Source organism: Procambarus clarkii, chromosome 87 (assembly GCF_040958095.1).
Source record: "Procambarus clarkii isolate CNS0578487 chromosome 87, FALCON_Pclarkii_2.0, whole genome shotgun sequence".
Classification (NCBI taxonomy): domain Eukaryota; kingdom Metazoa; phylum Arthropoda; class Malacostraca; order Decapoda; family Cambaridae; genus Procambarus; species Procambarus clarkii.
Genome location: NC_091236.1, coordinates 1,080,697 through 1,102,110, shown reverse-complemented (window position 1 = coordinate 1,102,110; position 21,414 = coordinate 1,080,697). Strand labels below are relative to the sequence as shown.

The following is a 21,414-nucleotide window of genomic DNA, read 5'->3' as shown; positions in this document are numbered from 1 at the left end:
TATTCTGTTTGGCAATAAATCCTCTAATCAAATAAATCTCAAAATAAACAATACCCAAATTTGTAACAAATTAGATGGCAAATTCCTTGGCATTCTCATTGACCACAAGCTTAATTTCCAGGGACACATTCTAAACATATCAAAAAAAGTTTCAAAAACTGTGGGCATTCTTTCTAAGATCAGATATTATGTACCACGCCCTGCCCTGGTGACTCTCTATTACTCCCTTATCTATCCATATCTCAACTATGGTATTTGTGCTTGGGGCTCTACTACCCAAAATCACTTACGTCCTCTAATTACTCAACACAAAGCTGCTATTAGGACAATATCCAATTCTGGCCCCAGACATCACTCGGTACCCCTACTTAAATCTCTGAATATGTTAGACATTAAGTCACTGCACATTCTCTCATGTGTATTATACATATATAAAACGCTAAACTATAATGCCAATCCTGATCTCAAAAGCTTCATAGAAGGTTGTATCAGAACCCATGAGCATCACACCAGAAATAAATACAGTTTTGATATTCCTAGAGTACGACTTAATCAAACTAGAAATGCTCTACAAATCAAGGGGCCCAGAATGTGGAATGACCTTCCCAACCATGTTAAAGACTGTACCTCTCTCAACCAGTTTAAGTTAAAAGCGAAGCTATACCTAATAAATTCCCTGTAACCTACTTTACCTTTCTATTGTCAACCAATGTCTGTTTTTTTCTTTAAAGAGCGCTGTTTGTCGACATAATTGTATTTGTGCTGCTTTTTCATCTATGTTTTCATTTCTTGTTTTCATTCTACTCATTATGTTCAATTAGTATTAAGCTTGTCATTTAAGTTTATCATGCCCGAAACGCTCTGCGTAATAGTGGCTTTAGGCATTGTATGTACTAGCTATACCTATAAGTTAAACAATCCTTGTAAATATTTATTGTATGTATGTACCTTACCTAAATAAAATTGTATTGTATTGTATTGTCTCATTCCGCCTGCCACTCAACTGTCAATCGCTCAGAATTTTTTCACACACACAATGCAGCACATGGTGGACATGTGACCCTGTGGTCCCGGGTTTGATCCCGGGCGTCGGCGAGAAACGATGGGCATAGTTTTTTTTCACCCTATGCCCCTGTTACCTAGCAGTAAATAGGTACACACACACACACACAAACACACACACACACACACACACACACACACACACACACACACACACACACACACACACACACACACACACACACACACACACACACACACACACCACACACACACACAAACACACACACACACACACACACACACACACACACACACACACACAAACACACACACACACACACACACACACACACACACACACACACACACACACCAGAAGAGTAAGGGGAGACATGATAACCACCTACAAAATTCTCAGGAGAATTGACAGGGTGGACAAAGACAAACTCTTCAGCACGGGTGGGACACGAACAATGGGACACAGGTGGAAACTTAGTACCCAGATGAGCCACAGAGACGTTAGAAAGAATTTTTTCAGTGTCAGAGTAGTTAATAAATGGAATGCACTAGGAAGTGATGTAGTGGAGGCTGACTCCATACACAGTTTCAAATATAGATATGATAGAGCCCAGTAGGCTCAGGAATCTGTACACCAGTTGATTGACAGTTGAGAGGCGGGACCAAAGAGCCAAAGCTCAACCCTCGCAAGCACAATTAGGTGAGTACACATATTTAGAATCTTGTACACCACATATGTAAGACCAATCCTGGAGTATGCGGCCCCAGCATGGAGTACCGTCTGGTGGACTTCTTTTACCATCTGGTAGCCTTGTACCGTTTAGTGGTCTTGTACCGTCTGGTGGCCTTGTACCATCTGGTGGTCTTGTACGGTCTGGTGGTCTTGTACTGTCTGGTGGCCTTGTACTGTCTGGTGGTCTTCTACGGTCTGATGGCCTTGTACTGTCTGGTGGCCTTGTACTGTCTGGTGGCCTTGTACTGTCTGGTGGTCTTGTACCGTCTGGTGGCCTTGTACCGTCTGGTGGCATTGTACCGTCTGGTGGCCTTGTTCAGTCTGGTGGCCTTGTTCAGTCTGGTGGCCTTGTAATGTCTGGTGGACTTGTACCGTCTGGTGACCTTGTACCGTCCGGTGGTCTTGTACCATCTGGTGACCTTGTACTGTCTAGTGGTCGTGTACCGAGTAATGCGCATTTTGTACAGTCTGCTGGCCTTGTACCGTCTGGTGGGCTTGTACTGTTCTTTGGCCTTGTACCGTCTGGTGGTCTTGTACCGTCTGGTGGGCTTGTACTGTCCTTTGGCCTTGTACCGTCTGGTGGTCTTGTACAGTCTGGTGGGCTTCTTGTACCGTCTGGTGGTCTTGTACCGTCTAGTGGCCTTGTACCGTCCTGTAGCCTTGTACCGTCTGGTTGCCTTGTACCGTCTGGGGGGCTTGTTGAACCGTCTGGTGATCTTCTTGTACCGGCTGGTGGGCTTCTTTTACCGTCTGGTGGCCTTGTACCGTCTGGTGGGCTTGTACCGTCTGGTGGTCTTGTACCATCTGGTGGCCTTGTACCGTCTGGTGGCCTTGAACCGTATAGTGGCCTTGAACCGTATAGTGGCCTTTTACTGTCTGGTGGCCTTGTACCGTCTGGTGGCCTTGTTCAGTCTGGTGGTCTTGTACTGTCTGGTGGTCTTGTACCATCTGGTGGCCTTGTACCGTCTGGTGGCCTTGAACCGTATAGTGGCCTTGAACCGTATAGTGGCCTTTTACTGTCTGGTGGCCTTATACCGTCTGGTGGCCTTGTTCAGTCTGGTGGTCTTGTACCATCTGGTGGCCTTGTACCGTCTGGTGGCCTTGTACCGTCTGGTGGCCTTGTACCGTCTGGTGGCCTTGAACCGTATTGTGGCCTTTTACTGTCTGGTGGCCTTGTACAGTCTGGTGGCCTTGTTCAGTCTGGTGGTCTTGTACTGTCTGGTGGCCTTGTTCAGTCTGGTGGTCTTGTACGGTCTGGTGGCCTTGTACTGTCTGGTGGTCCTGAACGGTCTGGTGGTCTTGTACCATCTGGTTGCCTTATACTGTCTGGTGGGCTTGTACCATCTTGTGGTCTTGTACCGTTTGGTGGGATTGTACCGTCTGGTGGCCTTGTACCGTCTGGTGGCCTTGTACTGTCTGGTGGTCTTGTACTGTCTGGTGGCCTTGTACCGTCTGGAGGTCTTGTACCGTCTGGTGGACTTCTTGTACCGTCTGGTGGGCTTGTACCGTCTAGTTGTCTTGTACCGTGTGGTGGTCTTGTACCGTCTGGTGGGCTTCTTTTACCGTCTGGTGGCCTTGTACCGTGTGGAAGCCTTGAACCGTCTGGTGGCCTTGTACCGTCTCGTGGCCTTGTACCGTGTGGTAGCCTTGAACCGGCTAGTTGCCTTGTACCGTCTCCTGGCCATGTACCTTCCGGTGGGCTTCTTGTACCGTCTGGTGGGCTCCTTATATCGTCTGATGGGCTTCGTGTATCGTCTGGTGGCCTTGTACCGTCTGGTGGTCGTGTACCGTCTGGTAGCCTTGTACCGTCTGGTAGCCTTGTACCGTCTTGTGGGCGTCTTATACCGTCTAGTGGCCTTGTACCGCCTGGTGGCCTTGTACCGTCTAGTGGGATTCTTGTACTGTCTGGTTGTCTTGTACCGTCTGGTTGCCTTGTACCCTCTGGGGGGCTTCTTGTACCGTCTGGTGGTGTTGAACGGTCTGGTGGCCTTGTACGGTCTGGTGGCCTTGTACGGTCTGGTGGTCGTGAATGGTCTGGTGGCCTTGTACGGTCTGGTGGCCTCGTACGGTCTGGTGGCCTTGTACGGTCTGGTGGTCTTGTATGGTCCGGTGGCCTCGTACCGTCTGGTGGTCTTGTACGGTCTGGTGGTCTTGTACCGTCTGGTGACCTTGTACCGTCTGGTGGGCTTGTACCGTCTGGTTGGCTTCTTGTACCGTCTGGTGGTCTTGTACCATATGGTGGGCTTGTACCGTCTGGTGGCCTTGTACCGTCTGGTGGGCTTGTACCGTCTGGTGGTCTTGTACCGTCTTTTGGCCTTGAACCGTATAGTGGCCTTTTACCGTCTGGTGGCCTTGTACCGTCTGGTGGCCTTGTACCGTCTGGTGGTCTTGTACCGTCTGGTGGACTTGTACCGTCTGGTGGCCTTGTTCAGTCTGGTGGTCTTGTACTGTCTGGTGGTCTTGTACTGTCTGGTGGCCTAGTACTGTCTGGTGGACTTGTACCGTCTGCAGGTCTTGTACCGTCTGGTGGACTTCTTGTACCGTCTGGTGGGCTTGTACCGTCTAGTTGTCTTGTACCGTCTGGTTGTCTTGTACCGTCTGGTGGCCTTGTACCGTCTGGTGGTCTTGTACGGTCTGGTGGTCTTGTACCGTCTAGTTGTCTTGTACCGTCTGGTGGACTTCTTGTACCGTCTAGTTGTCTTGTACCGTGTGGTTGTCTTGTACCGTCTGGTGGCCTAGTACTGTCTGGTGGACTTGTACCGTCTGCAGGTCTTGTACCGTCTGGTGGACTTCTTGTACCGTCTGGTGGGCTTGTACCGTCTAGTTGTCTTGTACCGTCTGGTTGTCTTGTACCGTCTGGTGGCCTTGTACCGTCTGGTGGTCTTGTACGGTCTGGTGGTCTTGTACCGTCTAGTTGTCTTGTACCGTCTGGTGGACTTCTTGTACCGTCTAGTTGTCTTGTACCGTCTAGTTGTCTTGTACCGTCTGGTGGCCTTGTACCGTCTGGTGGTCTTGTACGGTCTGGTGGTCTTGTACCGTCTAGTTGTCTTGTACCGTCTGCAGGTCTTGTACCGTCTGGTGGTCTTGTACGGTCTGGTGGTCTTGTACCGTCTGGTGGTCTTGTACGGTCTGGTGGTCTTGTACGGTCTGGTGGCCTTGTACTGTCTGGTGGTCTTCTACGGTCTGGTGGCCTTGTACTATCTGGTGGCCTTGTACTGTCCGGTGGTCTTGTACCATCTGGTGATCTTGTACTGTCTATTGGTCGTGTACCGTGTAATGCGCATTTTGTACCGTCTGTTGGCCTTGTACCGTCTGGTGGGCTTGTACTGTCTTTTGGCCTTGTACCGTCTGGGGTCTTGTACCGTCTGGTGGGCTTCTTGTACCGTCTGGTGGCCTTGTACCGTCCTGTGGCCTTGTACCGTCTGGTATGCCTGTACCATCTGGTAGGCTTATTGTACCGTCTGGTTGCCTTGTACCGTCTGGGGGCTTGTTGAACCGTCTGGTGATCTTCTTGTACCGGCTGGTGGGCTTCTTGTACCGTCTGGTGGCCTTGTACCGTCTGATGGCCTTGTACCGTCTGGAGGTCTTGTATTGTCTGGTGGCCTTGTACCGTCTGGTGGTCTTGTACCGTCAGGTGGACTTGTACCGTCAGGTGGCCTTGTACCTTCAGGAGGTCTTGTACCGTCTAGTGGCCTTGTACTGTCTGGGGGCCTTGTACTGTCTGGTTGCCTTGTTCCGTCTGGTTGTCTTGTACCATCTGGTTGCCTTGTACCGTCTGGTGGTCTTGAACGGTCTGATGGTCTTGTACCATCTGGTGGCCTTGTACCGTCTGGTGGCCTTGTACCGTCTGGTGGTCTTGTACGGTCTGATGGTCTTGTACGGTCTGGTGGCCTTGTACTGTCTGGTGGTCTTGAACGGTTTGGTGGTCTTGTATGGTCCGGTGGCCTTGTACCGTCTGGTGGTCTTGTACGGTCTGGTGGTCTTGTACCGTCTGGTGACCTTGTACAGTCTGGTGGGCTTGTATAAGTCTGGTTTGCTTCTTGTACCGTCTGGTGGTCTTGTGCCATATGGTGTGCTTGTACCGTCTGGTGGCCTTGTACCGTCTGGTGGCCTTGTACCGTCTGGTGGGCTTGTACCGTCTGGTGGTCTTGTGCCATATGGTGTGCTTGTACCGTCTGGTGGTCTTGTGCCATATGGTGTGCTTGTACCGTCTGGTGGCCTTGTACCGTCTGGTGGCCTTGTACCGTCTGGTGGCCTTGAACCGTATAGTGGCCTTTTACCGTCTGGTGGCCTAGTACCGGTTGGCGGCCTTGTACCGTCTGGTGGTCTTGTACCATCTGGTGGCCTTATACCGTCTGGTGGCCTTGAACCGTATAGTGGACTTTTACCGTCTGATGGCCTTGTACCGGTTGGTGGCCTTGTTCAGTCTGGTGGTCTTGTACTGTCTTGTGGTCTTGTACTGTCTGGTGGCCTAGTACTGTCTGGTGGACTTGTACCGTCGGGTGGCCTTGTACCGTCTGGAGGTCTTGTACCGTCTGGTGGACTTGTACCGTCTAGTTGTCTTGTACCGTCTGGTGGACTTCTTTTACCGTCTGGTGGCTTTGTTCCGTCTAGTGGTCTTGTACCGTCTGGTGGCCTTGTACGGTCTGGTGGTCTTGTACGGTCTGGTGGCCTTGTACTGTCTGGTGGTCTTGTACGGTCTGGTGGCCTTGTACTGTCTGGTGGCCTTGTACTGTCTGGTGGTCTTGTACGGTCTGGTGGCCTTGAACTGTCTGTTGGCCTTATACTGTCTGGTGGTCTTGTATGGTTCGGTGGTCTTGTACCGTTTGGTGGGCTTGTACCGTCTGGTGGGCTTCTTGTACCGTCTGGTGGGCTTGTACCGTCTGGTGGCCTTGTACCGTCTGGTGACCTTGTACCGTCTGGGGGGTCTTGTACCCTCTGGGGGGTCTTGTACCGTCTGGTGGCCTTGTACCGTCTGGTGGCCTTGTACTGTCTGATGGTCTTGTACCGCCTGGTGGCCTTGTACCATCTGGTGGCCTTGTACCGTCTGGTGGGCTTCTTGTACCGTCTGGTGGGCCTGTACCATCTTGTGGCCTTGTACCGTCTGGTGGGTTTCCTGAATCTCCTGGTGGCCTTGTACCGTTTCGTAGGCTTCTTGTACCGTCTGGTGGCCTCGTACCGTCTGGTGGCCTTCTTGTACCGTCTGGTGGTCTTGTACCGTCTGGTGGCCTTGTACCGTCATGTGGGCTTCTTGTACCGTCTGGTGGCCTTGTACTGTGTGGAAGCCTTGAACCGTCTGGTGGCCTTGTACCGTCTCGTGGCCTTGTACCGTGTGGTAGCCTTGAACCGGCTAGTGGCCTTGTACCATCTCCTGGGCCATGTACCTTCCAGTGGGCTTCTTGTACCGTCTGGTGGGCTCCTTATACCGTCTGATGGGCTTCGTGTATCTTCTGGCGGCCTTGTACCGTCTGGTGGTCGTGTAAAGTCTGGTAGCCTTGTACCTTCTTGTGGGCGTCTTATACCGTCTAGTGGCCTTGTACCGCCTGGTGTCCTTGTACCGTCTAGTGGGATTCTTGTACTGTCTGGTGGGCTCCTTGTACCGTCTGGTGGCCTTGTACCGTCTAGCATTCTTGTACCGTGTGGTGGGCATTTTGTACCGTCTGGTGGCCTTGTACCGTCTGGTGGCCTTGTACCATCTGCTGGCCTTGTACTGTCTGGTGGTCTTGTACCGTCTGGTGGACTTGTACTGTCTGGTGGCCTTGTTCTGTCTGGTGGTCTTGTACTGTCAATTAGCCTTGTACGGTCTGGTGGCTTTGTACTGTCTGGTGGACTTGTACCGTCTGGTGGTCTTGTACCGTCTGGTGGCCTTGTACCGTCTGGTGGTCTTGTACGGTCTGGTGGTCTTGTACGGTCTGGTGGTCTTGTACGGTCTGGTGGTCTTGTACGGTCTCGTGGCCTTGTACTGTCTGGTGGTCCTGAACGGTCTGGTGGTCTTGTACCGTCTGGTTGCCTTGTACTGTCTGGTGGGCTTGTACCATCTTGTGGTCTTGTACCGTATGGTGGGATTGTACCGTCTGGTGGCCTTGTACTGTCTGGTGGGCTTGTACTGTCTGGTGGTCTTGTACCATCTGGTGGCCTTGTACTGTCTGGTGGCCTTGTACTGTCTGGTAGTCTTGTACCGTCTGGTGGCCTTGTACCGTCTGGTGGCCTTGTACATTCTGGTGGCCTTGTACCGTCTGGTGCCCTGGTACCGTCTGGTGGTCTTGTACCGTCTGGTGTAGTTGTACCATCTGGTGGCCTTGTACCGTCTGGAGGTCTTGTACAGTCTGGTGGCCTTGTACCGTCTGGTGGCCTTGTACCATCTGGTGGTCTTGTACCGTCTGGTGGGCTTGTACCGTCTGGTGGGCTTGAACCGTCTGGTGGCCTTGTACCGTCGGGAGGTCTTGTACCGTCTGGTGGGCTTGTACCATCTGGTGGTCTTGTACGGTCTGGTGGCCTTGTACTGTCTGGTGGTCTTGAACGGTTTGGTGGTCTTGTATGGTCCGGTGGCCTTGTACCGTCTGGTGGTCTTGTACGGTCTGGTGGTCTTGTACCGTCTGGTGACCTTGTACAGTCTGGTGGGCTTGTATAAGTCTGGTTTGCTTCTTGTACCGTCTGGTGGTCTTGTGCCATATGGTGTGCTTGTACCGTCTGGTGGCCTTGTACCGTCTGGTGGCCTTGTACCGTCTGGTGGGCTTGTACCGTCTGGTGGTCTTGTGCCATATGGTGTGCTTGTACCGTCTGGTGGTCTTGTGCCATATGGTGTGCTTGTACCGTCTGGTGGCCTTGTACCGTCTGGTGGCCTTGTACCGTCTGGTGGCCTTGAACCGTATAGTGGCCTTTTACCGTCTGGTGGCCTAGTACCGGTTGGCGGCCTTGTACCGTCTGGTGGTCTTGTACCATCTGGTGGCCTTATACCGTCTGGTGGCCTTGAACCGTATAGTGGACTTTTACCGTCTGATGGCCTTGTACCGGTTGGTGGCCTTGTTCAGTCTGGTGGTCTTGTACTGTCTTGTGGTCTTGTACTGTCTGGTGGCCTAGTACTGTCTGGTGGACTTGTACCGTCGGGTGGCCTTGTACCGTCTGGAGGTCTTGTACCGTCTGGTGGACTTGTACCGTCTAGTTGTCTTGTACCGTCTGGTGGACTTCTTTTACCGTCTGGTGGCTTTGTTCCGTCTAGTGGTCTTGTACCGTCTGGTGGCCTTGTACGGTCTGGTGGTCTTGTACGGTCTGGTGGCCTTGTACTGTCTGGTGGTCTTGTACGGTCTGGTGGCCTTGTACTGTCTGGTGGCCTTGTACTGTCTGGTGGTCTTGTACGGTCTGGTGGCCTTGAACTGTCTGTTGGCCTTATACTGTCTGGTGGTCTTGTATGGTTCGGTGGTCTTGTACCGTTTGGTGGGCTTGTACCGTCTGGTGGGCTTCTTGTACCGTCTGGTGGGCTTGTACCGTCTGGTGGCCTTGTACCGTCTGGTGACCTTGTACCGTCTGGGGGGTCTTGTACCCTCTGGGGGGTCTTGTACCGTCTGGTGGCCTTGTACCGTCTGGTGGCCTTGTACTGTCTGATGGTCTTGTACCGCCTGGTGGCCTTGTACCATCTGGTGGCCTTGTACCGTCTGGTGGGCTTCTTGTACCGTCTGGTGGGCCTGTACCATCTTGTGGCCTTGTACCGTCTGGTGGGTTTCCTGAATCTCCTGGTGGCCTTGTACCGTTTCGTAGGCTTCTTGTACCGTCTGGTGGCCTCGTACCGTCTGGTGGCCTTCTTGTACCGTCTGGTGGTCTTGTACCGTCTGGTGGCCTTGTACCGTCATGTGGGCTTCTTGTACCGTCTGGTGGCCTTGTACTGTGTGGAAGCCTTGAACCGTCTGGTGGCCTTGTACCGTCTCGTGGCCTTGTACCGTGTGGTAGCCTTGAACCGGCTAGTGGCCTTGTACCATCTCCTGGGCCATGTACCTTCCAGTGGGCTTCTTGTACCGTCTGGTGGGCTCCTTATACCGTCTGATGGGCTTCGTGTATCTTCTGGCGGCCTTGTACCGTCTGGTGGTCGTGTAAAGTCTGGTAGCCTTGTACCTTCTTGTGGGCGTCTTATACCGTCTAGTGGCCTTGTACCGCCTGGTGTCCTTGTACCGTCTAGTGGGATTCTTGTACTGTCTGGTGGGCTCCTTGTACCGTCTGGTGGCCTTGTACCGTCTAGCATTCTTGTACCGTGTGGTGGGCATTTTGTACCGTCTGGTGGCCTTGTACCGTCTGGTGGCCTTGTACCATCTGCTGGCCTTGTACTGTCTGGTGGTCTTGTACCGTCTGGTGGACTTGTACTGTCTGGTGGCCTTGTTCTGTCTGGTGGTCTTGTACTGTCAATTAGCCTTGTACGGTCTGGTGGCTTTGTACTGTCTGGTGGACTTGTACCGTCTGGTGGTCTTGTACCGTCTGGTGGCCTTGTACCGTCTGGTGGTCTTGTACGGTCTGGGGGTCTTGTACGGTCTGGTGGTCTTGTACGGTCTCGTGGCCTTGTACTGTCTGGTGGTCCTGAACGGTCTGGTGGTCTTGTACCGTCTGGTTGCCTTGTACTGTCTGGTGGGCTTGTACCATCTTGTGGTCTTGTACCGTATGGTGGGATTGTACCGTCTGGTGGCCTTGTACTGTCTGGTGGGCTTGTACTGTCTGGTGGTCTTGTACCATCTGGTGGCCTTGTACTGTCTGGTGGCCTTGTACTGTCTGGTAGTCTTGTACCGTCTGGTGGCCTTGTACCGTCTGGTGGCCTTGTACATTCTGGTGGCCTTGTACCGTCTGGTGCCCTGGTACCGTCTGGTGGTCTTGTACCGTCTGGTGTAGTTGTACCATCTGGTGGCCTTGTACCGTCTGGAGGTCTTGTACAGTCTGGTGGCCTTGTACCGTCTGGTGGCCTTGTACCATCTGGTGGTCTTGTACCGTCTGGTGGGCTTGTACCGTCTGGTGGGCTTGAACCGTCTGGTGGCCTTGTACCGTCGGGAGGTCTTGTACCGTCTGGTGGGCTTGTACCATCTGGTGGTCTTGTACCGTATGGTGGGCTTGTAGCGTCTGATGGCCTTGTACCGTCAGGTGGGCTTGTACCATCTAGTGGTCTTGTGCCATCTGGTGGCCTTGTACCGTCTGGTGGCCTTGTACCGTCCGGTGGACTTGTACCGTCTGGTGACCTTACACTGTCTAGTGGCCTTGTACTGCCTGGTGACCTTGTACCGTCTGGTGGTCTTGTACGGTTCAGTGACCTTGTACAGTCTGGTGGTCTTGAACGGTTTGTTGGTCTTGTACGGTCTGGTGGTCTTGTACCGTCTGGTGGGCTTGTACCGTTTGGTGGGATTCTTGTACCGTACCGTCTGGTGGGCTTGTACCGTCTGGTGGTCTTGTACCGTCTAGTGGCCTTGAACCGTCTTGGGGCCTTGAACCGTATAGTGGCCTTGTACCGTCTGATGGTCTTGTACCGTCTGGTGGCCTTGTACTGTATGGTGGTCTTGTACCGTCTGATGGTCTTGTACCGTCTGGTGGCCTTGTGCCGTCTGGAGGTCTTGTACCGTCTGGTGGCCTTGTACTGTCTGGTGGCCTTGTACCGTCTGGTGGCTTTGTACCGTCTGGTGGCCTTGTACCGTCTGGTAGCCTTGTACCGTCTGGTGGCCTTGTACCGTCCGGTGGACTTGTACCGTCTGGTGACCTTACACTGTCTAGTGGCCTTGTACTGCCTGGTGACCTTGTACCGTCTGGTGGTCTTGTACGGTTCAGTGACCTTGTACAGTCTGGTGGTCTTGAACGGTTTGTTGGTCTTGTACGGTCTGGTGGTCTTGTACCGTCTGGTGGGCTTCTTGTACCGTACCGTCTGGTGGTCTTGTACTGTCTGGTGGCCTTGTACCGTCTGGTGGTCTTGTAACGTCTGGTGGTCTTGTACCGTCTTGTGGCCTTGTACCGTCTGGTGGCTTTGTGCCGTCTGGTGGCCTTGTTCAATCTGGTGGTCTTGTACTGTCTGGTGGCCTTGTACTGTCTGGTGGCCTTGTACTGTCTGGTGGCCTTGTACTGTCTGGCGGACTTGTACCGTCTGGTTGGCTTCTTGTACCGTCTGGTGGGCTTGTACCGTCTGCTTGTCATGTACCGTCTGGTGGCGATCTTGTACCGTCTGGTGGCCTTGTACCGTCGGGAGGTCTTGTACCGTCTGGTGGGCTTGCACCATCTGGTGGTCTTGTACCGTATGGTGGGCTTGTAGCGTCTGGTGGCCTTGTAGCGTCTGGTGGCCTTGTACCGTCAGATGGGCTTGTACCGTCTGGTGGTCTTGTACCGTCTGGTGGCCTTGTACCGTCTGGTAGCCTTGTACAATCCGGTGGTCTTGTACCCTCTGGTGGCCTTGCACTGTCTAGTGGCCTTGTACTGTCTGTTGACCTTGTACCGTCCGGTGGTCTTGTACGGTTCAGTGACCTTGTACTGTCAGGTGGTCTTGAACGGTTTGTTGGTCTTGTATGGTCTGGTGGCCTTGTACCGTCTAGTGGTCTTGTACGGTCTGGTGGTCTTGTACCGTCTGGTGGGCTTGTACCATTTGGTGGGCTTCTTGTACCGTACCGTCTGGTGGGCTTGTATCGTCTGGTGGTCTTGTACCGTCTTGTGGCCTTGTACTGTCTTGTGGCTTTGAACCGTATAGTGGCCTTGTACCGTCTGATGGTCTTGTACCGTCTGGTGGCCTTGTACTGTATGGTGGTCTTGTACCATCTGATGGTCTTGTACCGTCTGGTGGCCTTGTACTGTATGGTGGTCTTGTACCGTCTGATGGTCTTGTACCGTCTGGTGGCCTTGTACTGTCTGGTAGCCTTGTACCGTCTGGTGGTCTTGTACCGTCTGGTGGACTTGTACCGTCTGGTGGCCTTGTACCGTCTGGAGGTCTTGTACCGTCTGGTGGCCTTGTACCGTCTGGTGGCTTTGTACCGTCTGGTAGCCTTGTACCGTCTGGTGGCTTTGTACCATCTGGTGGTCTTGTACCATCTGGAGGCCTTGTACTGTCTGGAGGTCTCGTAACGTCTGGTGGCCTAGTACCGTCTAGTGGCCTTGTACCGTCTGGTGGGCTTGTGCCGTCTGCTGGCCTTGTTCAGTCTGGTGGTCTTGTACTGTCTGGTGGCCTTGTACAGTCTGGTGGCCTTGTACTGTCTGGTGGCCTGGTACCGTCTGGTGGTCTTGTACCGTCTGGTGTAGTTGTACCGTCTGGTGGCCTTGTACCGTCTGGTGGTCTTGTACAGTCTGGTAGCCTTGTACCGTCTGGTGGTCTTGTACTGTCTGGTGGCCTTGTACCGTCTGGTGGCCTTGTACCATCTGGTGGTCTTGTACCGTCTGGTGGGCTTGTACCGTCTGGTGGCCTTGTACCGTCGGGAGGTCTTGTACCGTCTGGTGGGCTTGTACCATCTGGTGGTTTTGTACCGTATGGTGGGCTTGTAGCGTCTGGTGGCCTTGTACCGTCAGGTGGGCTTGTACCATCTAGTGGTCTTGTGCCGTCTGGTGGCCTTGTACCGTCTGGTGGCCTTGTACCGTCCGGTGGACTTGTACCGTCTGGTGACCTTAAACTGTCTAGTGGCCTTGTACTGCCTGGTGACCTTGTACCGTCTGGTGGTCTTGTACGGTTCAGTGACCTTGTACAGTCTGGTGGTCTTGAACGGTTTGTTGGTCTTGTACGGTCTGGTGGTCTTGTACCGTCTGGTGGGCTTGTACCGTTTGGTGGGCTTCTTGTACCGTACCGTCTGGTGGGCTTGAACCGTTTGGTGGGCTTCTTGTACCGTACCGTCTGGTGGTCTTGTACTGTCTGGTGGCCTTGTACCGTCTGGTGGTCTTGTAACGTCTGGTGGCCTAGTACCGTCTAGTGGCCTTGTACCGTGTGGTGGTCTTGTACCGTCTGGTGGCTTTGTGCCGTCTGGTGGCCTTGTTCAATCTGGTGGTCTTGTACTGTCTGGTGGCCTTGTACTGTCTGGTTGCTTTGTACTGTGTGGCGGACTTGTACCGTCTGGTTGGCTTCTTGTACCGTCTGGTGGGCTTGTACCGTCTGCTTGTCATGTACCGTCTGGTGGCCTTGTACCGTCTGGTGGCGATCTTGTACCGTCTGGTGGCCTTGTACCGTCGGGAGGTCTTGTACCGTCTGGTGGGCTTGCACCATCTGGTGGTCTTGTACCGTATGGTGGGCTTGTAGCGTCTGGTGGCCTTGTACCGTCAGATGGGCTTGTACCGTCTGGTGGTCTTGTAGCATCTGGTGGCCTTGTACCGTCTGGTAGCCTTGTACAATCCAGTGGTCTTGTACCGTCTGGTGGCCTTGCACTGTCTAGTGGCCTTGTACTGTCTGTTGACCTTGTACCGTCTGGTGGTCTTGTACGGTTCAGTGACCTTGTACTGTCAGGTGGTCTTGAACGGTTTGTTGGTCTTGTATGGTCTGGTGGCCTTGTACCGTCTAGTGGTCTTGTACGGTCTGGTGGTCTTGTACCGTCTGGTGGGCTTGTACCGTTTGGTGGGCTTCTTGTACCGTACCGTCTGGTGGTCTTGTACCGTCTTGTGGCCTTGTACTGTCTTGTGGCTTTGAACCGTATAGTGGCCTTGTACCGTCTGATGGTCTTGTACCGTCTGGTGGCCTTGTACTGTATGGTGGTCTTGTACCGTCTGATGGTCTTGTACCGTCTGGTGGCCTTGTACTGTATGGTGGTCTTGTACCGTCTGATGGTCTTGTACCGTCTGGTGGCCTTGTACTGTCTGGTAGCCTTGTACCGTCTGGTGGTCTTGTACCATCTGGTGGACTTGTACCGTCTGGTGGCCTTGTACCGTCTGGAGGTCTTGTACCGTCTGGTGGCTTTGTACTGTCTGGTGGCCTTGTACTGTCTGGTGACTTTGTACCGTCTGGTAGCCTTGTACCGTCTGGTGGCTTTGTACCGTCTGTTGGTCTTGTACCGTCTGGTGGCCTTGTACTGTCTGGAGGTCTTGTAACGTTTGGTGGCCTAGTACCGTCTAGTGGCCTTGTACCGTCTGTTGGCCTTGTGCCGTCTGCTGGCCTTGTACCGTCTGGTGTAGTTGTACCGTCTGGTGGCCTTGTACCGTCTGGTGGCCTTGTACTGTCTGGTGGCCTGGTACCGTCTGGTGGTCTTGTACCATCTGGTGTAGTTGTACCGTCTGGTGGCCTTGTACCGTCTGGTGGTCTTGTACAGTCTGGTGGCCTTGTACCGTCTGGTGGTCTTGTACTGTCTGGTGGCCTTGTACTGTCTGGTGGCCTTGTACTGTCTGGTGGCCTGGTACCGTCTGGTGGTCTTGTACCGTCTGGTGTAGTTGTACCATCTGGTGGCCTTGTACCGTCTGGTGGCCTTGTACCGTCTGGTGGCCTTGTACCGTCTGGTGGCCTTGTACCATCTGGTGGTCTTGTACCGTCTGGTGGGCTTGTACCGTCTGAAGGAATTGTACCGTCTGGTGGGCTTGTACCATCTGGTGGTCTTGTACCGTATGGTGGGCTTGTAGCGTCTGATGGCCTTGTACCGTCAGGTGGGCTTGTACCATCAAGTGGTCTTGTGCCGTCTGGTGGCCTTGTACCGTCTGGTGGCCTTGTACCGTCCGGTGGACTTGTACCGTCTGGTGACCTTACACTGTCTAGTGGCCTTGTACTGCCTGGTGACCTTGTACCGTCTGGTGGTCTTGTACGGTTCAGTGACCTTGTAAAGTCTGGTGGTCTTGAACGGTTTGTTGGTCTTGTACGGTCTGGTGGTCTTGTACCGTCTGGTGGGCTTGTACCGTTTGGTGGGCTTCTTGTACCGTACCGTCTGGTGGGCTTGTACCGTCTGGTGGTCTTGTACCGTCTAGTGGCCTTGTACCGTCTTGGGGCCTTGAACCGTATAGTGGCCTTGTACCGTCTGATGATCTTGTACCGTCTGGTGGCCTTGTACTGTATGGTGGTCTTGTACCGTCTGATGGTCTTGTACCGTCTGGTGGCCTTGTACTGTATGGTGGTCTTGTACCGTCTGATGGTCTTGTACCGTCTGGTGGCCTTGTACTGTCTGGTGGCCTTGTACCGTCTGATGGTCTTGTACCGTCTGGTGGACTTGTACCGTATGGTGGCCTTGTACCGTCTGGAGGTCTTGTACCGTCTGGTGGCCTTGTACCGTCTGGTGGCCTTGTACCGTCTGGTAGCCTTGTACCGTCTGTTGAACTTGTGCCGTCTGGTGGCCTTCTTCAGTCTGGTGGTCTTGTACTGTCTGGTGGCCTTGTACTGTCTGGTGGCCTTGTACTGTCTGGTGGCCTTGTACTGTCTGGCGGACTTGTACCGTATGGTGGCCTTGTACCGTCTGGTGGTCTTGTACCGTCTGGTTGGCTTCTTGTACCGTCTGCTTGTCTTGTACCGTCTGGTGGTCTTCTTGTACCGTCTTGTAACAAACTAGGCTGGTTGTAAGAATTATCCAGAGTGGTTTATCGACAAAAGAGAATGGGAAGCTGAGCCCGCATGGTGACCTGGGAACCTGACCCCAGGGGAATTCGCGGTGGAAATAACCGACGCTTTGTTCATAGCTGCGTATAATGAACCATCCTATAGTATTCAGTAATTTAGAGAAAATTAGCCTTTATTCATTTTGCATTAAAATTGTATTGTATAATAGTACTGGATACAATATCAAGAGTATTCTAATTATTGAGTTTAAGTCACCATCAGTGACGTCACGAATCAGATCTAACTTGTAAGGCGGAGTGACCGGCGGTCATAGGTCATCAGGGTTGACAGGTCTACTATTTCTCAAAGTTCAATTAACCATTTTTGGGGGATCGGGAACAGTTCTGCCGTTAGATGTTTGTGTAATTTAATTTCAGTAAAATAATTCATCCAGTCTGGATCAATTCAGTACAAACAGAGGTTAATTGTTATAACTTAAACCTTGCTAGTAACTGGGTAGAACTTTGACTAGGCGGAAGGATACAATACTCTGTCTGGGGTAGACCAGACAAGGAAGAGAGCAGTGTGGAGACAAGAGCAACTGGGATAAGAGGTCAAACATCTTACCTCTCCCCGAGACCAGCCCAACATCTTTAGCTGGTAAAACATTGAGGTATAGTTGCTATGGTTATTTATAGAATAGTCTTCATTGCCATTCAGGTCAAGTAGGGAGTGTTAAAGTGACAGGGAGTGAACATATTTAGATTTTGTTTTAGTTTTTCTTTTAATAAATTAAATTTGTTAATATTTTGCATATTATTATTTCCATGTGTTTTATGTGTAAACTTGTCCTGGTCACGTGGTCCACACGAGGTAAAGTTGGATTGGGCGCCGATTCTAACATCGAATCGGAATTATCATTACCGTGTAATTTATTCCACACTCAAGGTCATCGTTTATAGTGGGGATCAAGCCCCTAGGTTGATTAATTAGCGTGATCGATCCAGACCTCGATCATTGCTCTTGTGTTACTGGTCTGGTGGTGGCAGCGTAGAGGCGACTCTAGGGTTTTGCTCAAAGCCTAGGTCACGTCATACTGGGTGTAGAATCCTAAGTCGGTCAATCTTCTTAGGACCACGTGGCGTGGAGTTGGCTTTGGTAAAAGTTTTGGAGTCCCTTGGTAGAGAATAAAAAGTAAGAATACGGGAAAAGGGGGAGTAGAAGGTAGATAAGTAGAGAGAGAAACCCTAACCCGTGTTACAGTCTGGTGGCCTTGTACCGTCTGCAAGGCCTTTACCATATAGTGGGCTTGTTGTACCGTCTGGTTGGCTTCTTGTACTGTCTGGTGGTCTTGTACGGACTGGTGGTCTTGTACGGTCCTATGGCCTTGTACTGTCTGGTGGTCTTGAACGGTCTGGTTGTCTTGTATGGTATGGTTGCCTTGTACTGTATGGTAGGCTTGTAGAATCTGGTAGTCATGTACCTTCTGGTGACCTTGTACCGTCTGGTGGGCTTGTACCGTCTGGTGGGCTTGTTCCGTCTGGTGGGCTTCTTGTACCGTATGATGGGCTTGTACCATCTGGTGGCCTTGTACCGTCTGGTGGTCTTGTACCGTCAGGTGGGCTAGTACCATCTTGTGGTCATGTACCGTCTGGTGGCCTTTTACCGTTTGGTGGCCTTGTACCATCCGGTGGTCTTGTACCGTCTGGTGGCCTTGTACTGTCTTGTGGCCTTGTACCGTCTGGTGGTCTTGTACTGTCTGGTGGCCTTGTACCGTCTGGTGGTCTTGTACGGTCCGGTGGCCTTGTACAGCCTGGTGGTCTTGAATGGTCTGATGGCCTTGTACTGTCTGGAGGTCTTGAACGGTCTGGTGGTCTTGTATGGTGTAGTTGCCTCAGGCCGTCTGGTGGTTTTGTACGGTCTGGTGGTCTTGTACCGTCTTGTGACCTTGTACCGTCTGGTGGGCTTGTACCATCTGGTGGGCTTCTTGTACCGTCTGGTGGCCTTGTACCATCAGGTGGTCTTGTACCGTATGGTGGGCTTTTACCGTCTGGGGGCCTTGTACCATCTGGTGGGCTTGTACCGTCTGGTGCTCTTGTACCGTCTGGTGGCCTTGTACCGTCTGGTGGCCTTGTACTGTCCGGTTGTCTTGTACCATCTGGTGGCCTTGTACTGTCTAGTGGCCTTGTACTGTCTGGAGGCCATGTTCCGTCTGGTGGCATTGTACCGTCTGGTGGTCTTGTACCGCCTGGTGGCCTTGTACCGTCTGGTGGCCTTGTACCGTCTGATGGCCTTGTACTGTATGGTGGCCTTGTACCGTCTGAATGTATTGTACCATCTGGTAGGCTTCTTGTACAGTCTGATGCCTAGTACCGTCTTCTGGTCATTTATGGTCCGGTGGGCTTTTACCGTCTAGTGGCTTTGTACCGTCTGGTGGGCCTGTACCATCTTGTGGCCTTGTACCATCTGGTGGTCTTGTATGGTCTGGTGGACTTTTACCGTCTGGTGGGCTTGTACTTTTTGGTGGCCTTGTACCGTCTTTTGGCCTTGTACCATCTGGTGGTCTTGTACTGTCTGGTGGCCATGTACTGTCTGGTTTGCCTGTACCCTCTTGTGGCCTTGTGCCATCTGGTGGTCTTGTACGGTCTGGTGGGCTTTTACCGTCTTGTGGGCTTGTACTTTCTGGTGGCCTTGTACCGTCTGGTGGCCTTGTACCGTCTGGTGGCCTTGTACCGTCTGGTGGCCTTGTACCATCTGGTGGCCTTGTACCGTCTGGTGGCCTTGTACCGTCTGGTGGACTTTTACCGTCTGGTGGTCTTGTACCGTCTGGTGGCCTAGTACTGTCTGGTGGCCTTGTACCGTCTGGTGGCCTTGTACCGTTTGGTGGCCTTGTACCGTCTGGTGGCCTTGTACTGTCTGGTGGCTTTGTACAATCTGGTGTACTTTTACCGTCTGGTGGCCTTGTACCGTCTGGTGGTCTTGTACAGTCAGGTGGTCTTGTACCTTCTGATGGTCTTGTACCGTCTGGTGGCCTTGTACTGTCTGGTGGCCTTGTACCGTCTGGTGGTCTTGTACCGTCTGGTGGCCTTGTACCGTCTGGTGGCCTTGTACCGTCTGGTGGCCTTGTACCGTCTGGTGGACTTGTACCGTCTGGTGTCCTTGTGTCGGAAATTTCCAACACTAACAAACTACTATTGTATTATAATAAATCATCATCATTATATACTATCTACAGTAGTTATTAATTTCACTAACGGTAGTGTCAACATAAATTAACCATTTCATCTGCGTATTAGTGCAAGAATTCCCATGAAATTGAGTAGCAAAATTGCATCAGATAATGTCTAGATAGACATGTTTATTACCAATGTGTTAGAGAATTGAATGTGGTTCACTAAAATTATCAATATTCAGTGTAATAATTACCTACGGATAATATGACTCCCGACAATCTAAAACCAAGAGTTATTAACTGAAATTATTATAAGTAGCAGTTTTATCTGTTACGTACGAATGCTATAGAGAGAATAAAAATATTCGACATTTCTCGTTTAACACCATTAAACGAGAATATGATAATATTTAAGTCCCTATAATTGCAACCCAGTTCTCATTAATGTATTACATCAATAATTATGCAGAAAAGAATTATCCGTGATTAATAATTTCTGTGGTGAATGCGAGAGACGGGTTGAGGGAGGGCGGAGACGCCATTGTACACGAGGCATCCCTGGCGAGAAGAGTGGCGAGACACGTGGTAGTGACTGGGGTGTTTTTAACGACAAGAATTACGTTGATACCCATTTAATAGTCAACGATTACCTATTCACGTGTTCTATAGTGCCCTGCCAGTTAATAATGCGTCAACAATTGAAGCCACGGCCCGTAATTACGCATACACAGCAGTGGACGTCTGGGACTGGCTGACGCGGTTTCGGCAGACCTTAGTATTTGATACGCTCATGTTAAGTATACCATTCTTGTTTGATGCATCATTCTAGATTGTATATATGTGGGTAGTCTGTCGTTATACAGCATGGATACCTAATACACAACGTTAGTTGATTTTCCACATTTTCTCAGTTTTCATGAATATATGAAATAACTCGTAGCTTAATCAAATGCTACTTAAATTTCTCTGATTTCAGCGTGTATACGAGGAGTCGACAAGTTGTTTCTCTTCATTCGTGATATTCACCTCGGGTTCTTTCTTTATTGGGATCCTGTGACCACGAGGACGAATGATGAAATGGCGTTACAGAAATCGTCTTACAGATAAGACATTTATTTCATACAAATTTATCTAAGATTATTACTGATTTCCATATAATTCATATAGGATCTTTACAGTGAATAATTTATTACCAAAAATGATGATTTAGTAATTAATGTGTTTGCTCTTACTGTTGCTCAATAATTCATAATCATTAATATTCATAATTTGAGTTATCATATCTCTGAATCTATTGTAGTTTAGAATTACTATGTTACTAACTCAACAATGAACTAGTGATGAACCACACTGGTTCCTAGATATATATGAACTTTTAGAAATACCCCCCCAATGTTGATCTTTGAGGTTTTGACTTTAATTAATAATACAGTCTATTCATTATTTTCAAGTGATTATTCATTTAATTATTATCCATAGACACTGGTTCTCTAGTGTCATTCTAATGATCACTATTATTCGTTTTCCCTCTTTTTTCAAAAGTGGGTGGTCCTTCGACTTATTTAAATACAATAATCAAATAATTGAATATATGAATCAAGCCCCAGAAATCCAACGTTATGGTCCTTCGAACCGGATACATACCAATTATCATTACTAATTAGTCATAACTAATCACAGTGTGAAGTAGTCTAGACTAACCACATTTTATTAATTGTGGCTACCGGCAGTTTACCACATAGGTTAGCCTAATTCACACCAATTTATTTGCTGCTTTGTTACGGCCCTCTCGGGACGCAACGGGGTTCTCACTCTGATGTTGTTAGAGGAAAATATATGTATCCGTTCCCAAGCCAGTAGTGGCTATCAAGGGATGAGATCCGTGACGCAAGTAACTTAAAAGGGAGTAGGGAAAGAAAGTTAAGAACTTAATATTATAATTAGTACCATCACCGATTATATATAGAATTTAAAAGAGTACACAAGGGGGAGGGGTTTTAACACTTTACAAGGGGATCGTGCACAATCTAGTCTTCTGCTGAAGACTCTTGATTAAGAAGC

The 21,414-nt window shown here is 50.9% G+C and overlaps 5 protein-coding genes across 5 annotated transcripts; all 5 read right to left on the bottom strand.

The window, feature by feature from the left end:
* Positions 1 to 1,944: 1,944 nt before the first annotated feature.
* LOC138358865 (adhesive plaque matrix protein-like) lies at positions 1,945 to 6,998 on the bottom strand. The gene is made up of 4 exons (XM_069317214.1): positions 6,346 to 6,998; positions 5,475 to 6,003; positions 3,320 to 4,071; positions 1,945 to 2,443 (listed from the first exon to the last, which is right to left on the bottom strand). Exons 1-4 carry the CDS (start codon positions 6,996 to 6,998, stop codon positions 1,945 to 1,947), a joined length of 2,433 nt encoding a protein of 810 aa, XP_069173315.1.
* A 543-nt stretch (positions 6,999 to 7,541) lies between these two features.
* Positions 7,542 to 9,603, bottom strand: LOC138358864 (adhesive plaque matrix protein-like). Its single transcript, XM_069317213.1, has 2 exons — positions 8,951 to 9,603; positions 7,542 to 8,616 (listed from the first exon to the last, which is right to left on the bottom strand). Exons 1-2 carry the CDS (start codon positions 9,601 to 9,603, stop codon positions 7,542 to 7,544), a joined length of 1,728 nt encoding a protein of 575 aa, XP_069173314.1.
* A 543-nt stretch (positions 9,604 to 10,146) lies between these two features.
* Positions 10,147 to 11,987, bottom strand: LOC138358863 (adhesive plaque matrix protein-like). The gene is made up of 2 exons (XM_069317211.1): positions 11,143 to 11,987; positions 10,147 to 10,849 (listed from the first exon to the last, which is right to left on the bottom strand). Exons 1-2 carry the CDS (start codon positions 11,985 to 11,987, stop codon positions 10,147 to 10,149), a joined length of 1,548 nt encoding a protein of 515 aa, XP_069173312.1.
* A 251-nt stretch (positions 11,988 to 12,238) lies between these two features.
* LOC138358862 (110 kDa antigen-like) lies at positions 12,239 to 12,787 on the bottom strand. Its single transcript, XM_069317210.1, has one exon. It carries the CDS (start codon positions 12,785 to 12,787, stop codon positions 12,239 to 12,241), a length of 549 nt encoding a protein of 182 aa, XP_069173311.1.
* Positions 12,788 to 12,831: 44 nt separating this feature from the next.
* Positions 12,832 to 17,814, bottom strand: LOC138358861 (adhesive plaque matrix protein-like). The gene is made up of 4 exons (XM_069317209.1): positions 17,479 to 17,814; positions 15,577 to 16,190; positions 14,777 to 15,283; positions 12,832 to 13,201 (listed from the first exon to the last, which is right to left on the bottom strand). Exons 1-4 carry the CDS (start codon positions 17,812 to 17,814, stop codon positions 12,832 to 12,834), a joined length of 1,827 nt encoding a protein of 608 aa, XP_069173310.1.
* Positions 17,815 to 21,414: the final 3,600 nt, after the last annotated feature.